The 17,723-nt window shown below is 38.2% G+C and overlaps 1 protein-coding gene across 2 annotated transcripts in view; it reads left to right on the top strand.

Moving 5' to 3' along the window:
• The first annotated feature begins 1,209 nt into the window (after window positions 1-1,209).
• gopc (golgi-associated PDZ and coiled-coil motif containing) overlaps window positions 1,210-17,723 on the top strand; it is a 31,010-nt gene continuing 14,496 nt past the window's right edge. Inside the window, exons 1-2 of one of the 2 annotated variants that reach the window (XM_033648849.2) lie at window positions 1,210-1,751; window positions 13,087-13,251. In XM_033648849.2, coding sequence (XP_033504740.1) covers window positions 1,491-1,751; window positions 13,087-13,251 — 426 coding nt within the window. In that variant the 5' untranslated portion in view covers window positions 1,210-1,490. The remainder of the gene's footprint in view (window positions 1,752-13,086; window positions 13,252-17,723) is intronic. The other variant, XM_033648848.2, reaches the window with a different exon arrangement.

Raw genomic sequence — 17,723 nt, 5'->3', positions numbered from 1 at the left:
GCTGGTCCTTCTGTGGCAGGACTGAAATGCATTGGAAATGTTTTTGGGGGGATTAAGTTCATTTTCATGGCAAAGAGGGACTTTGCAATTAATTGCAATTCATCTGATCACTCTTCATAACATTCTGGAGTACATGCAAATTGCCATCATAAAAAATGAGGCAGTAGACTTTATGAAAATTAATATTTGTGTGATTCTCAAAACTTTTGGCCACGGCTGTAGATGACACTGAAAGCACCCAGGGGAATGTTCTGAATATATGGGAACATTTTCTGTTTCAGAACTGTGAACATGACAAATGAATAAAGCTTATTCAGGTATATATAAAAAAAAAAGTAACATACTGTGGGTCCAGAATGACTCCAAGTCATTCTCTATGGAGCAGCTTCAGACTTCATACCATATGACATCACAAGTTCGAGACTTAGGCACAGTTTTTTATTTATCAGAGGAGAGGATGGCTTGGTTGTTACTTTGTTTTTTGTCTTGCTTTTTTTGTTGTTTTATACCCTCACTGAAGCAACAAAGTACTTTCCCTTGAGACTCCCTGAGTGACTGGCGGGAAATTAATTTTTTAGATTTTTAAAATGTACCCTTTAATGTTTAAAAGTTCAAAGTTGAGTTCAAAATGCTGGAGTTGACAAAAGCCTGGGTTTTTCCACTCTTGTCGCGCAAACGTTTTAGTTTGGGCCAAATTTTAAGTGAGACATAGAATAAAGTGATTGTGATGAGATATCACTATTTTTAGCTCAGATTTGGTTATTTTTTTTCTGAAAGAGGTGTTCCTGACATGTGTCCAACAATAATTTATGTTTTCACAGTTTCTGGCTTTCATAAGTGGTTTAGTTTGGGCAATTTGTTTCCTTTTTATTTCAATCTGTGGTGAAATAAGAAGCCTACAAAATAGGCCTACAACCATTTAAATTTGTATGCTTGTCCCCTAAGCCAAAATATAGCCAATAGTCCTTCCCTTGTGCAATTATTTGACATGCCCCTCTTTTTTCTCTCTAAGTCCCTTACTAGTCTGGTTTCTGATTTTTGAGAGAGTAGATTAAGTTCACAAATATGACTGAACTTTCCTCTGCCATGGAAACAGCATGGCTCTTAATTAGTAATGGATTAATCGGGGGCATAATTCGCCTGTAATACCAGCAGATGGCATCGCGAGGTTTCCTCGAGCTCTTGCTCTGCTGTCGACTACTTTTGCCTGCATTGAGGCAGACAGTAGTAGTTGCTGTACAAATACAGTCATCAGTCTGATGTGGGACTTCCTGGTCAGGCAGTGCTTGTCCCAAGAATCAGTCAACGCAGTTTGACAGACTTCATTCCACCCAGCCAATACGCAACCCAGTCATCGAGTTTCAACGTTATTTCGACTGTGTTCCTCCGCAGTGGTCACCAGAGAGGGGATCCACTGACGTTAACGTCACTCCCCATCAAAGTTAGCTAGTAAGCTAACGCTAACGTAAGGGTTCTGTTGTGGTCTAGCCATGTCCGCTTCGGCTGGATGCTCCCCGGTGGGTCAAAGCACGGGCCTTGGCCCCGGTATGTCCATGTTTCGCTGGTTAGAAGTGCTGGAGAAAGAATTTGACAAGGCCTTCGTGGACGTGGATCTGCTGCTCGGAGAAATAGACCCGGATCAAGTGGATATAACGTACGAGGGTCGGCAGAAGATGACCAGCCTCAGCTCCTGTTTCGCTCAGCTCTGTCACAAAACCCAGACGGTTTTCCAACTGAACCATAAACTAGAGGTTAGTAACTTGTGTGATGCACGATTAACGTTACACCTCAGATTTCCTTGTAAGTAAGGGTAACGCTCGTCATCGTTCAGACTTCCCTCCCGACACAGAAAACTGGTTGATGTCGTGTTGTTCCTGTCTTTGGGTATGCCATTTATGTCATTCTGACTAGTGATGTGTCGCTGCTGCTCGACCGGTATATGGCACATAAAAACATTGCTCTATTTCAGTGTAAATACTGGGGGTGTGCATCACCAGAGGCAACACGATATAATATTATCACTCGATACTTAAATCACGATACAATATTATTTCAAAATTAAACAGTTTGCCATATCCTGAGTATTGCAATAACATATTGCAATTTATTGTCTTATTGTCAACTGCAAACCATGTCCCCTAAGGAAAACTTTGTCAACGTCGGGTTTATGTCATAAGATAAAGTTATCTGTGTTTATCTGACTTAAGTCTTTTTTTTTTTGCTGCAGAATGTATGCAATGAGGTGACAGTGTATTGATATTATTATTTCATATATTTCATACTATTATTTCAGTACCTTGAAAAATATCTGTATTTGATACCAATTTATACCACAGAGAATAATTAGACATTTAGAGCATACATGGTCAATTTTTATTAAAAGATAAATATAACAAGGCTTTGAAATGACCATGACAGCTTTTCTTGTCTTGATTAGTAGCAGAGAACAGCAAAATGACTGTAGTAAACATTAACAATAAGAGACAGTGAGAAGACACAGCTGGTACCGGTGTTTAGATAGTAGGGAAAAAAATGACTTTCAAACTGTTTCAGTTATTCAGAATGGATATCAATGCATCATTTTGACGATACAACTACATTTGAGTTACAGAGTTGCATTACAGGGCAAACTAGCATTCAGCTTAAAAAAAACAAAAAACAAAACAACTCATTCCAAACATTTAAAAAAGACGGTTATTTAACAACATTACTGCGGTTCTGGGGATTTCTAAAACACCTCAAAACTCTTCCAAATATCTGGATGAAAAACATAATCTGTCACTACAGAAACCTGCCTCCCAATTTGTTCCTCTGTTTCCTAATTCAAACAGGGATGGTCAGCAGAAACAGTATATCTATGCTCATTGTGTACAATATAAACTAACATTTTCAAATTTATTGAAAGTTATATTTGTGTATTTTGATGTTTCTTTTCAATATTTTATGTTTTCATATAAAACAATATCTTCATATTTTGCCTGTGTTGTACCAAAAGAACAAGAAGATACAGATGGGAGACAAATTAAAGGAAAAACCAGAACAGATAATTGAGATGATAGGATGATAGTGCTCCCCTCCACTGGGCATGAGGGCTCACTGAATGGTTTTAAGGAGTATGAAAATGATGTGAATCATATGCCATGGCCTCCTCTGTCACTAGATTTCAATCCGTACATCCAAAATCTCCTTCAGCAGCCAAGCAGCATATAGGAATCAATCAACACACTTGAAGTAAGAACCGCCCTGTTAGAGCCTTTTAAGTCCTGAGTACTTGTGAAGCACTAAATATGAAAGCAAGCAAGGAAATGAATAGCACTGCAGCCATGTGTTTGCACAAGCCGATTGTAAAAGAAATGTTTCAATTGATTTTTTTCTGTGGTTTAATATTTTTGTGCAGAATTTGGATCCCAGTCACCCCAATTTTTTTGCCATAGATGCTCATCCTTTACAACCTGCAGTATTTCATATGTAGCCTACATTTGCTGTGTGCTTTATTTTCACTTGTTCAAATTTGTGTTTATACCATTTAAAAAAACAGTAATAGAAGTATTCAAGTAATTATTTTTGAGGAATATCATCCCAATTTCATATGAATGTTAAGTGAAGAGAGTTGTGTAATTTTTATCACGATACAATATTATTGTGATATTGTGATATGCTGAGTATTGCGATAACATATATTGTAATATATTGCAATTTATTATTTTTTCTTTTTTTTTGCAACTGCAAATATATTCCCAAGGGAAAACTTTGTCAACATCAGTTTTACCTCATAAGATAAAGTTAAAGTCTATTTATCTGACTTTAACCATTTTTATTGCAGCAAAATGTGATGCAAAGCAGACAGACTGACCAGCCTGTCACAAATGCTGCATTCACCTGACAGTCTGAACTGTTGGCAGATTTGACACCCTCTGCTAGGCCAGATTAAGCGCATGAGCTAAACGCCTCACATGCAGGTATCCGGCTTACTGGATGGCCACCCCCATGTTAGAAGTGTTGTCTGCTAAAACCGTATGGTTTTCGTCAGCAATCCCCCATTTTCGTCTGCACTGTTTGCTCCAGTTTGACTTTAGTGTACTGCTCTAGGTTGGAGAATGTGAGACAGCAGTCGCCAGATAATGGTACTGCTGTGTCGGTGGACAACGTCAGGACGGAGTCACATACCTGGGTTCCAGTGTTTTTAGCATGTAACAAAAGCCTTATGGTGGGTCTCAAATCACATACTTCCGTTAGTACACTTCCATGTAGTATACTATGTGCACTATGTATTTATTGGCGTAGTGCGCAAGTTTCAACAGGGTAGGGCTGTTGTGCACTTACCGGAAATGACGACTGCAAATTAGCTAGTTAGCAAACTAGCATTAGCGTTATCGTTCGCGGTACCAAATCATTACAGACTGCTAAATTAACCCAATAAACATACTGCTGGCTTATATCCAACAACAGTATAGTGGTGCTTAGTGCAAAAAACACATGTATAACTTACGTTTGTACAATGCAGCGACATTCACGGTCACACAGTCCTCGGCCGTCATTTCCAGTTTGAAAAGTGGTCCCTCCCCTTCCGCTATGTAGCCAAGATGGCGACCAATGAGGGCTAGAAGTGTCCATAGTTCCACACTCAACTTCTTGACCGTTTTGAGTGCACCATCCGGGTACTCATAGTGCACTGCATTTTTCCATACTTCTCAGTGTGAACGCACTTATGCAGTCAAAATATTAAGTGTAAGTACAGAAGTATGCGATTTGAGACACAGCATTAGTTTTCAACAACGCTGTATGGATGCAGATCTTTGCACATGAAGTAGGTGATGGACTGTGTTATTTTCTTAGCTCTGTCAGAGTTGGATTGTAGTTTTGTCAAGCTAAGTGTGTCCAATGCTGGTCGATTGTTCAGTGGAGTGTGAGCCCTCATGTTCGTAGTATTCCCAGAGTATTTTATTCTCATATGACTGAGACCTCTGCTGACCATACTTGGATAAAAACCTCAGCACCATCTACTGGACCAAAAAGCAATGGATTTTTATTATTCTAGTACCAAAAGTTAGTAATGTGATTTCCAAAAATTAGTAATGTAAAAGATTGATACTTGGCCACTGTGTATCGATAAAATATCGCCACGCAAAATATTGTGATACTATGCTGTATCGATTTTTTTCCCCCCACCTCTAGCAGACAGTGTGGTGAGAAAGCACACATTGCATTCATATTCCAGGAAAAACTATGCATGGTTTTCTAGAGCAGGCCCAGGGTGTATAAAAAGATGGAGATGGAAATTAAAGTGAGGGACAGAATTTAGTAATGAAACATTGTTTGTTTAGGTTTTTTGCCAAATTTAAATTTAATGAATTAGTTTTATTTTTGCAGTCAAAGCAGCAATCTGTAAAGTGCCCATCAAAGGCATAGTTATAAACTTGATTTTAGTCTTAGTCATGCTGCCTTCCAGTCAGAGTCAGAAGTTGGAATTTCCCAGTTGAAATGTCCAATTTCCGATCTCCAAGAGTTCCAGGTGCACAGTGCCAGTGTAAACACAAAACATGGCTGACTATCACAAACTGATGTTGGTGTTGCAATGGAATACACAGCTGAGGGGTATTCCAGGTAGGAGGTTCAACAATCTCTGAGTCTAACCCTGAACTCTGAGTTGATTTACCCTGAGATGGGAAACTCTGAGTTACCGGTTCCAGAACAGCCTGTCTGAGTTAGTTCAGTCAACTCTGAGTATGTTCACTCTGAGTTAAGCCGACAATAAAAAGCCATCATCAATGGAGCTCCGACTCCACGATTCACCATGGCAACAGGTAAATAAAAGACAGCGCGAAGTGTGCCAGTTGACTTTTTCCACATAGAATTCAATCAATCAGTTTTATTTATAAAGCTCAATATCACAAATCACAATTTGCCTCAGAGGGCTTTACAGCATACGACATCCCTCTGTCCTTAGGATCCTTGCAGCGGATAAAGAAAAACTTCCCCCAAAAACCCTTTAACAGGGGGAAAAATTGATAGAAACCTCAGGAAGAGCAACTGAGGAGGGATCCCTCTTCCAGGACAGACAGATGTGCAATAGAGGTCGTACAGAACAAATCAACATGATAAATTAACAGTAATCCGTATTAGAGTTGTACCGATACCCGATACTGCCTAAAATGCGGTATCGGGTATTGGCGAGTACAGCCTATGACCAATCCGATACCACATAATGCTTCACGTCATTACGCATACGCACGCTACAGGCAAATGAAACGGAAACGGAGCGGAGTATAAAAAGCATTCTACTGTAGTCTTTAAAATGTCTTTTTTACCAAATTGTGTGGCTGCACTTTAACCTGTGTCTTGATTTGTATCAACACTGGATAATAATAATAAAATTTTTTTTATGGCATTCATTCTGCTATTATGTATTTATTTCTTAATATTTTACATAGAGTTTTAGGAGTTGAGACATTCAACAATTCAAATCCCATCCATTTTTGTTTGACGCGCTGGTATTGGATCGGTACTCAGTATGGGCAGATACCTAAGGTCCAGGGATCGGAATCGGTATCGGGAAGGAAAAAGTGGTATTGGTACATCTCTAATCTGTATGACACGGATGAGACAGAAAGAGAGACAGAGACAGAGACAGATGCAGGACAGATGGTAATGATAATAGCTTACAACAACATTAATTTAAGTAATAATATTATAATAATAATTATGGCTATTGTGGTACAATATGTTGAAAGTATATATTAATATCTGATAGTATACATATGTGACAATAATCATATGTGTATAATAACAGTAGAAGTATGACTAATGATAACAGTAGCAGGAGGCATCAGGCAGGACCACGGCAGCAGCACAACCACATACGTCACACCATCCAGGCACCGCTGCGATATGAGTTAACCTGAGAGACAGTGGAGCACAAAGGCTCCGGAGAAGAAGCCGAGTTAGTGACATGCAGTACAGCCGAGTTAGCGAGATGCAGTAACAGGACTTGAGTGTTAGCAAAGGAGAGAGAGAGAAGGACAGAAGCCCCCCGGCAGATGAGGCCTAAGTCAGCCTAACTAGGGGCTGGTACAGGGCAAGCCTGAGCTAGCCCTAACTATAATCTTTATCAAAAAGGAAAGTCTTAAGTCTAGTCTTAAATGTGGAGATGGTGTCTGCCTCCCGGACCACAACAGGAAGATGACTCCACAGGAGAGGAGCCTGATAGCTGAAGGCTCTGGCTCCTGATCTACTTTTGGAGACTTTAGGGACCACGAGTAACCCTGCGTTCTCATAGCGCAGAGTTCTGGTGGGATAATATGGCACTATGAGCTCTCTAAGATATGACTGAGCTTGACCATTTAGAGTTTTATAAGTTAACAGTAGGATTTTAAATTCAATTCTGGATTTTACAGGGAGCCAATGCAGAGAAGCTAAAACAGGAGAAATATGATCTCGTTTCTTAGTTCTTGTTAGTACACGTGCCGCTGCATTCTGAATTAGCTGGAGAGTTTTTAAGACTTAATAGAGTTACCTGATAATAGAGAGTTACAGTAATCCAGCCTAGAGGTAACAAAAGCCTGGACCAATTCTTCTGCATCTTTTCGGGTCAGGATAGGCCTAGTTTTCGCAATATTACGCAGATGAAAAAACGCAGTCCATGAGGTTAGTTTTAAATGAGAATTAAAAGACAAATCTTGGTCAAATATTTCTCTGAGGTTTCTTATGGTAGTGCTAGAAGCCAGAGCAATGCCATCCAGGGAAACTATATCATCAGATAAAGAGTCTCTGAGTTGTTTGGGGCCAAGATCAATAATTTCAGTTTTGTCTGAATTTAACATAAGGAAATTGGTGCTCATTTAGATTTTTGAAGTTTAGTTAATTGATCAGTTTCTTCTGGCTTTATCGATAAATACAATTCAGTATCATCCGCATAACAATGGAAATTTACAGAGTGATTTCTAATGATGTTACCAAAGGGAAGCATATATGGGTCAGTGACAAATAAGGGTTGACAAGATGAGCAATTCAGAAATATCTTCAAAAATAGTTTTCAAAGCATGCATCTGATTTGTTAAAATGTACATTCTGTTTTTTGTTGGTTTTATGTCATTTGAAATGACATTTGCATGAAATTGACATTTTTTTTAATGAAAAGTAAGACTGAATGTTCCTGAAAATGTCAAATGGTGTAACCACGAAAGAATGATAAATATTAAATATTTTATCCACCTACAGTAGATTTAAGTGTACTTATAAAAAATCTTTATTTCAAAAGCATTAAATTGAAATAAGATATTTTTGGAATATTTCTATATTTAAATTTCAGTGCATTTTGGCAGTACTGAGCAGGATATTTCCTAAAAACTTTTTTCTAAATAACACATGACAAATTATGCAAAATTTGTTAAAAAACACAGTGTTGCACTGCAAAAGTGGATTACATGTATTCCACATTTTACTCCACATTTATTTTCCTGTATATAATCATATTTTTATGAAAAATACCAGTTACACCAAATGACACTGGGTTGTGTCAATTGGTGTAACTGGTATTTTTCATAAAAATATGATACACTGCCTGACCACGTTCCTTCTACAGTCAAACACCACTGTTTGGTGAAGGAATTGACACAGAAAATCAAATATGACAGTCAACAAGGTTAAGTGAACTTGTTTTTTTCATGTTATTTCAGTTCAGAAAAAAAGAACATCTGACAGCAGTGAGCTAATTTCTTCTACTGTCAATTCTTTGCTGAAAAAAACATTTTACAATCATGTTTCATTTTAAAATTCAACTGTTTTGTATCTTAAGTTCTGATAAGAAAAAAGTCACCTGACAACAACTCATAAGGGTGAACTGGTCTACTATTGTGAATACGGTTGATAAATATTTAATGAGAGAGGAAGTTCAGAAAAAGGAACAGCTGACAACAATTAACTAATTTCTTCTACTGTAAATTCTTTGCTAACAACAGTCATTTAATTTTAAAATTTAACTCATCTTTCATGTTTTGTGTTTTAAATTCTGATAAGGGAAAAAGTCACCCGACAACAACAACTTGTAAGGACGTAATTGGCCCTTGCTGCAGCATTAGCATTCATTAGCATTTATTTGCATTAGCACTCTATGATGAGCCACTTTTTTCTTTTTTTTTTTTTTATTTGCACACAAGAAAAAGAGTATAGGATGTCAATAAGAAGAAACAGAATACATACAGTATTGACACATATAAAAAACGATGACTTAAAAGAGGAAAAAAAAAAAAAGTGTGCAGGAGGAGCCAAAAGAAAACCCTTAGGGGTTGTCAGGTGGCCCTCCTAGAAACTGGCATCTAATAGGGAAAATTTATTTTATTTATTTAGTTTGATTACTTTAGTTTTCTATAAATGTATCATACATTAGTAATGAAATAGCAGAAATAATAAATAAAACAATTGTATTTTACAGACAGAAATTTTAATGTTTGAGTAACATTTCTACTTTAAATGAATTATTGGATTTTTAGGTATTTTAAAGCTACTGTACAAGATCAAAAGGATTTTTTTTATAATACATCTTTAATTAGCATCATAAACTACTGATATCTAACAAATTACTATCATAAACTTTTGATATTTGACATAATTGCCTATAACAGAAAGGCTCTGTGAAATGGTGTAACCGGTTACACCATTTCACATTTCATTTTAAAATCAAATTTTACAGGCATTACCATGGACACCTGTGTAAGCACATGGCCTTAGTCTCAATATTTCAAACATAATTTTTAAAGTAAATATTCATTTTAATGATTTTTATGAATTATTAATGTTTTTCTAGGGTCATACCATTTGACATGTAAACTTACCAAACCTGACCAGAGTCTAAAAACGTCAATTTATTAGTAATTTTAAGAGATTCTAACCTTGTCATGCAGCAGTTGTGATCATCAGAGGTCCTTCTCTGTAATACCATTTCCTGTCACATTGCCTTCTTTACAATATAAAATGGCCTCTTAAATGGTGGTTACACCACTTGACACTTCATGTAGTTTACTTGACTTTCATGATTCCCCAAATTAAATTTCATGTTTAGAACAATTGTATTCCATTACCTTTATTGAATATGTAAGGGGATAATATATAATAAGCTGGTGAATACTGGGAAAATAACTCCTGACAGGGGAATATAACCCCTCCACAGCGGAGGGTTTATATTCCCCTGAAGGGAGTTGTTTTCCCAGTATTCACCGGCTTATTATACATTATCCCGCTTATTACACGGCTAATTATCAGTTAAATAAATAATTTTGTCTGCCTCCGCGAAGTGCATTAAAACCGACCGGATTCGACAACTTTTGGTGAAAGTTTTGTACTCACCCAGGCTTAGTGGACTGAACCGAGGCATAAAACTTGCGTCATTAAGCGTGACTGCCGAGTGTGTATTCAAATCCGTGTTCTTTTTTTTTGGCAGAGAAAGTCCGTCAGAATAGTAGTCTAGTAGTAGTACAGTACAGTAGCCCATTTTGTTGTCTTTTTTGTATTTATCTCATCTTTGTCCTCCTCTATGACTTGAGGCTCTTCAGGTGTTAGTTCCTTGTGCCGTTTTTCGCTTGATTTTTTTTCTTTCCTTCTCCATTTCTTATTCTTCAGCGGCATCCCATTCCTCAAAATCCTTGTAGCTACTCTCCAAATAAGTTAAAAGAAATGTTAAAATCAGCCACTTCTGTTTGTTTTTTCCTTTGGAAGTTGTTTGACAGCTGCAGTGTTGCAGGGCAGCATCCCTAGCAACGCTGGGCTACATAGCAACTGTGTAATGACCGTTGCTACTAGCAACGGTCATTACACAGTAATATCAGACTGCTAAATGCCGCGACCGACCAATCAGAATACAGCTTTTAATAGAGCCGTGTAATAAAAAAAGTAATAATTTAAAGATCATGCCAAACTAGTTGATATGGTGTTTCATTAAGAATTTTAGTGTTTTTAAGCAAGTTTAATAATTTGGTGCAAGTTTTTATGGTTACACCACTTACACATTTTTGCCATTATCCTCTAATATATTCTCTCAAAATGTATTAAAAGCAGAAATTTTATATTGGATCCACACAAAATTAAAATTTGTAAGTTAATTATACATTTATTTTCAAATTTTAACCCTTTTAAATTTGACTAAACCATATGAACACAAAAAAAGTAGCATCATGTCATTGACCCATATAGACTGAATAGGATTGGTCCGAGCACAGAACCTTGTGGAACTCCAAAACAAATTTTAGTACGTAGAGATGATTCATCATTAACATGAACGACCTGAAAACGATCAGATAAATAAGATTTAAACCAGTTTAGTGCAGAACCTTTTAGGCCAATTAAATGTTCCAGTCTCTGGAGCAGAATTTGATGGTCAACTGTGTCAAATGCTGCACTAAGATCTAATAAAACAAGTACAGAGACAAGTCCTTTGTCTGAAGCAATCAGAAGGTCATTTGTAATTTTAACTAGTGCTGTCTCAGTGCTATGATGCACTCTAAATCCTGACTGAAATTCCTAAAATAAATTATTATCATGGAGAAGTCACACAGCTGGTCTGCGACTACTTTCTCAAGGATCTTTGAAAGAAAGGGAAGATTAGATATTGGTCTATAGTTGGTCTCACCTCTGGATCCAAGGTGGGTTTTTTTTTTTAGAAGAGGTTTAATTACAGCTGCCTTAAAAGACTGTGGTACATAGCCTGTCAATAAGGATATATTGATCATATCTAATATGTGAGTGTTAACTAAAGGAAAGACCTCCTTAAGTAGCCTAGTTGGGATGGGGTCTAAGAGACACGTTGATGATTTAGATGAAGAAATCATTGCGGTCAGTTGTTGAAGAGAAATCGAGGAGAAGCTATCTAGATATTACGTCTTACAGCTGTGTTTGAGGCAAGATTGGTTCCGTTTGAGGGCAGGAGGTCATGAATTTTGCCTCTAATAGTTAGAATTTTGTCATTAAAAAACCGTTACTAAGGGCTAAAGGAATACAAGGCTCAATAGAGCTGTGACTCTCAGTCAGCCTGGAAAGAAGTTGAAAAGAAACCTGGGGTTGTTCTTATTTTCTTCTATTAATGCTGAGTAATAGTTTGCTCTGGCATTGCGGAGGCCCCTCTCATACGTTTTGAGACTTTGCTCCCAGACTAAACGAGATTCTTCCAGTTTGGTTAATCACCAATTCCTTTCAAATTTTCGCGATATTTGTTTTAATTTTCAGGTTTGAGAGTTGTACCAAGGAGCGAACTTTCTTTGATTTGTTAACTTCTTTTTAAGAGGTGCTACAGAGTCGAGTTCTGTTCGCAGCGAGCCTGCAAGTGCTATTGACAAGATGATCAATTCGGGTGAGTTTAAAGTCGGTACGGGAAACCTCTGTTACAGAAATATACAAATTAACTCGTTTCACTATCAGAATTTGATCCATTCAATCGCATGACATTTTGCAAGTCTAGAAGAGCTGCAAGATTAGATAATTGTATCCCCATGAAATGAAATGAATAGGGCCCTGCCTCCAGCGCTGTATCCAGCTCTCTGTATACATTCATGGAGTTTACAAGGAAGAACTCCGACTTTAGTGGCATTCCATCATACTTTCACTCATAGGAAATCAGACATTTTAGAGTTCCAAGTTGTCTGGAATGCAGCATTTCAACTTCAGCTCTCTTTGGTCGAGAAGCTTTATAATGGAAACTCTATTTGTAAACTAGTAGACCCACTTCCAGACCCCGAGGACATAGCTGTCCTCTCAGTGTACTGACAGTGATAATAAAGTGTTGAATGGTTTGTGGTAAGCACTGACACCTTGTGACTTGGTGTTCTGACAGTCCAGTCATGTTAGCTCAGTCTCCCATTTGAGGTTGACTCCTTGGAATCATGGCTTATCTAATGGTCAAATTTGACTTTGCTCACCCCATTAGTGCACACTCCTAGGTCCTAGTGGGATGATCTGCTGGGACTGTTCTGTATTCTCCGAAGCTAACGCAGTGTTGACTCAAACCTGACATATCTGTCTCTGATGCCCCCCCTCATCCCCCCCCCCCTCTCCCTCTACCACTCTCTTCTTTGCCTTCATTCTTCCTGCCCTCTGCTCCAGGCTCAGCTGGTGGACCTGCGTTCTGAGCTGACTGAGGCTAAAGCTGAGCGGAAAGTGATAGAGAGGGAAGTCCATGACCAGCTCCTCCAGCTTCATGCTCTCCAGCTGCAGCTTCATGCCAAGCAAGGCCAGGCTGAAGACTCTGACTCCATCAAAGACAGACTGGTAGGTAGGAAGACGAGATGCTGTCTCCAACCTTCAATGACAATAAATTACATTTTATCAAAAGAATACTTCACACATCTATTTCCAAACAGGTGCCCATGAGAGGGACGAGTAGGACACAATTTAGACACTCTGTACATAGACTAACTTCCAAAAAAACAAATTAATTGCAACCTTTATGTAACTAGACCTTCATCAGGCAAACAATTTTGTGACGAAGAGAGGCCCTCTAAGTAGGGAGTGGCTGTGGGTGTGCAATCAACCACATTCCCCACATACAGTGGGTGTGCATAAATACGAAACATCAATTTACTATGTGACAATCCACCATATTATACATAGAGAGAAGTCAAAAAGTAAAAACACATTGTATAGTGACAATCATAAACATACCCAAAAGTATTTACATTAAATAGGTAGGCTCTTATTAATAAATGCTTAAAGAGATACATTTCCAAATTTTACAGGTTGCATTCGTAGATGAACCTGTAGGAACGTGTTTGCATGGAAAGTGACAAAACAATATCAATACATAGATAGGAACCTTCATAATAAATACAACAAGGTCTTTAAAATGCCAATGGGCAAAAATTGCATCAAAGTATACTTAAAAATAATCAAATCAGCCTCTGCCTTATCAAGACTGCATTCTTTACACTAAGGTCCTTGTGAAAAGATCCTTTATTCCACAAAACGTGAGTGCAATGTAGTTGTGATTTGTGGACAAACATAACAGCATATAGAAAAAGTCAACACCAATAATTTTGAGACAATATATCTACGCTGAACAGAAATTTAAACCCAACACGTTTGTTTTTTATCTCATTTTTCACAGGTTTATGCTGAAGATCTAAGACTTTTTTAATGCACTCAGGGGATATATTTCTCTCCAAATTTGGTCACATATTTGCTAAAATAGTGAGCACTTTTCCTTTTCCAAGATAATCCATCCACCTGACATCTGTGGCATTTCAAGATGCTGATTAAACAGCATCATTACTACACAGTTATCTGCAATCTCATTATTTCAGTCACTACCCAAAGCTCATGACCATAGGTAAGGGTTTGAATATTGGCGGTGTTTCTGTTAAGTGCTGTTAAGTTTAGTTGATTCAAAACACACCCAAAACACACATTAAATATGGCTTCATAGTGACATTTTCAAACACAAGTATACAAATTCACTTAATTATAACTCACTGGATTCACAGACAAAGCACTTGTCTATTGCTGGACACATTTTCCCCACAAATACAACATGCTTAATATATTAGCACAAGCCCATGGCATTTTACATTGTATAATTTAGTCTAGTGGCTTGCAAAGATTTCCTCTACTCATACGAAGCCAACATTTAACAGTTCGGCTCCATTACAGCTCACAAGGTTCACCGACAAAACAACTGTATTATACTACAACAGAATAGAATATATCTTTCTTGTCCACCGTGGGCGGAATTTGTCTTCAGCTCACCAAACACAAAAGACAACACTGTGAAATCAGACAAATAGACAGTAAAACAAACATACAAAGTCATTACAAAACACTTAACACATAAAATCAGCTCATTGTCTGTCTGTGGTTTAAAACTCATTGGTCACGTTATTGAGTTGAAAATGCTGATAATACTAAACACATTTTCCAAACAAATACAACATGCTAACGTTATTAGCACAAGCCTGGGGCATTTTACGTTGCATAAATTAGCCTAGCAGCTAGCGAAGATTTCCTCTACCCATATGATAGTCTCGCCACCAGACAATCTCCGCCTTCTGATAGTCTGGGGACACTCCTTTCTAAAGTGTGTTTAACACACCGGCGAAAACGGCCGTCAACAAAGCAACGCCTCTTGTGTTTTTGAAAAGGACACGCCTTCTCGGAAATGTGCGCTCCTCCTTTTCTCGTCCGCAAGGAAACAAACACACAGAGAGCTTGAAAATGGATGCAGAGAGAATTAACTCCGTTTTATCAAACGTGTGCTCATCCGTGAAGAAAATATTTTTTCCAGGGGATGTCTTAGTTACAACATGATTGAGCTAACTGGAGTAGTTTCATGTCGTATCCGACAACGGGAGGCTTTTAACAGATGACGTCCTGTTACCTTTGCTGCTGCTGTTAGCTGTCCCTGTCAGCTGCAGCCACTGATGCTTTCTAGACATCGTGATTTCCTAAAACTGAATAAATACCACACATAGCAACACAAAACTGCTTTGCTAGCTCAATCATGTTGTAACTAAGATATCCACTGGAAAAGATATTTTTTTCACGGACCGTTTAATGAGTTATTATCTGTTACAGACACTGCTAACGGCTAACAGGGCTAACAGCTAACGGTTAGCCCAGCTAAACGTGCACACAGAAATAGTAATGTTTGTTCAATCATTGTGTTTATAGACTTTACAAACATCGAATTAGTCCAAACGGTGATAGTGATGTGAAAAATGTGATATATAGGCTAACGTTATATATATATAGCTAAAAGCTCTGCTGGTTTTCTACCCGGAAGTATTTGTAAACAACAAGGCGATTCTCTCTAGAGTCCGGCCGGACAGATGAGTCATGGCCTTGTAAAAGATTATGTTTGTTTCTTTTAGTTGGCGAGAATGCGTCGCCGCAAACGCGACAAACATCCACTAACTTTGACGGCGTTTTCTGCGAGCACGGCTGAGCCATTTTGTACCGCTACACGTGTTTCTAGTCGGACTATGTTTACAAGCACAAGAGTTCAGCGAGCCACCAAAGGACCGCCCTGCAGATTTACTATTGGTTCTGCAACGTAGGGAGTTTTTTTAAACTCTGAAATTGTATCCGCCCATCTAAACACGAAATCAGGGAGAAAGTCATCAGTCTTTAGTTAAGCAAACCGTCTAAAGACTGACTTGTGAGTCTACCCATATGAAGCCAGGATAAATCACACTCAAGATTTTAAATGGTATTTTGTGGGTGCTTTATTGTCTTAACAATTTATTGTTTCTTATCTGTGAAATAAAAGTAAGTAAAAGCTTTGTTTCCTCTGAGGGAAATGGTTTTCAGCTTACAAAAATAGACAGGAGGTCTGTGTCACTGCAACGGGTAGTTACATTTCTAGGGAATGGCGTCAATTTGACACATTAGTATAAATCCTGCTGAAGTCCGAGGGCATCTCTATCAGAGCCAGCTCATATGCCTGGTCAAACTGTGAAGGGTATCCCTGCCGTGCAAATCTATTTTTTACATCCAAGGCTTTCTCCCGAAAAGCCCTCTGTGGAATGACAAATCCTTCTCAATTGAAAGAGTTGGAGCTGTTGTTTTCCACGTCTTAGAAACCCACTTTTTTATGTTTACAACAGTGTGTTTTGACTTTTGGACTCCTCCCCCCCCCTCTCTCTCTCTCTCTCTCTCTCTCTGTATAATATTACGGATTGTCACATAGTAAATTGATGTTTCATATTTATGCCCACCCACTGTATGTGGGGAATGTGGTTGATTGCACACTCAGCCACTCCCTACTTAGAGGGCCTCTCTTTGTCACAAAACTGTTCCCCTGATGGAGGTCTAGTTACATAAATGTTTAATTATTTATGCGAGTTAGACAGTGTGCCAGAGTTAGTCTGCAAATAAATAACATTTTACAATAGGGCAAAGTATTTTTTTTATTTATTTTTTTTTACATTTTGCCTACATTAGATAGAGACAGTATAGATACAGAGAGAAAATGCAGGGAGGGAGAAGTGTCACATGGAGATCCCCGAAGTCAGGATATACAGTACAGGCCAAAAGTTTGGACACACCTTCTCATTCAATGCGTTTTCTTTATTTTCATGACTATTTACATTGTAGATTCTCACTGAAGGCATCAAAACTATGAATGAACACATGTGGAGTTATGTACTTAACAAAAAAAAGGTGAAATAACTGAAAACATGTTTTATATTCTAGTTTCTTCAAAATAGCCACCCTTTGCTCTGATTACTGCTTTGCACACTCTTGGCATTCTCTCGATGAGCTTCAAGAGGTAGTCACCTGAAATGGTTTCCACTTCACAGGTGTGCCTTATCAGGGTTAATTAGTGGAATTTCTTGCTTTATCAATGGGGTTGGGACCATCAGTTGTGTTGTGCAGAAGTCAGGTTAATACACAGCCGACAGCCCTATTGGACAACTGTTAAAATTCATATTATGGCAAGAATCAATCAGCTAACTAAAGAAAAATGAGTGGCCATCATTACTTTAAGAAATGAAGGTCAGTCAGTCCGGAAAATTGCAAAAACTTTAAATGTGTCCCCAAGTGGAGTCGCAAAAACCATCAAGCGCTACAACCAAACTGGCACACATGAGGACCGACCCAGGAAAGGAAGACCAAGAGTCACCTCTGCTTCTGAGGATAAGTTCATCCGAGTCACCAGCCTCAGAAATCGCAAGTTAACAGCAGCTCAGATCAGAGACCAGATGAATGCCACACAGAGTTCTAGCAGCAGACCCATCTCTAGAACA

Source organism: Epinephelus lanceolatus, chromosome 13, assembly GCF_041903045.1.
Source record: "Epinephelus lanceolatus isolate andai-2023 chromosome 13, ASM4190304v1, whole genome shotgun sequence".
NCBI lineage: Eukaryota > Metazoa > Chordata > Actinopteri > Perciformes > Serranidae > Epinephelus > Epinephelus lanceolatus.
This window is presented reverse-complemented; position numbering and strand designations above follow the sequence as displayed.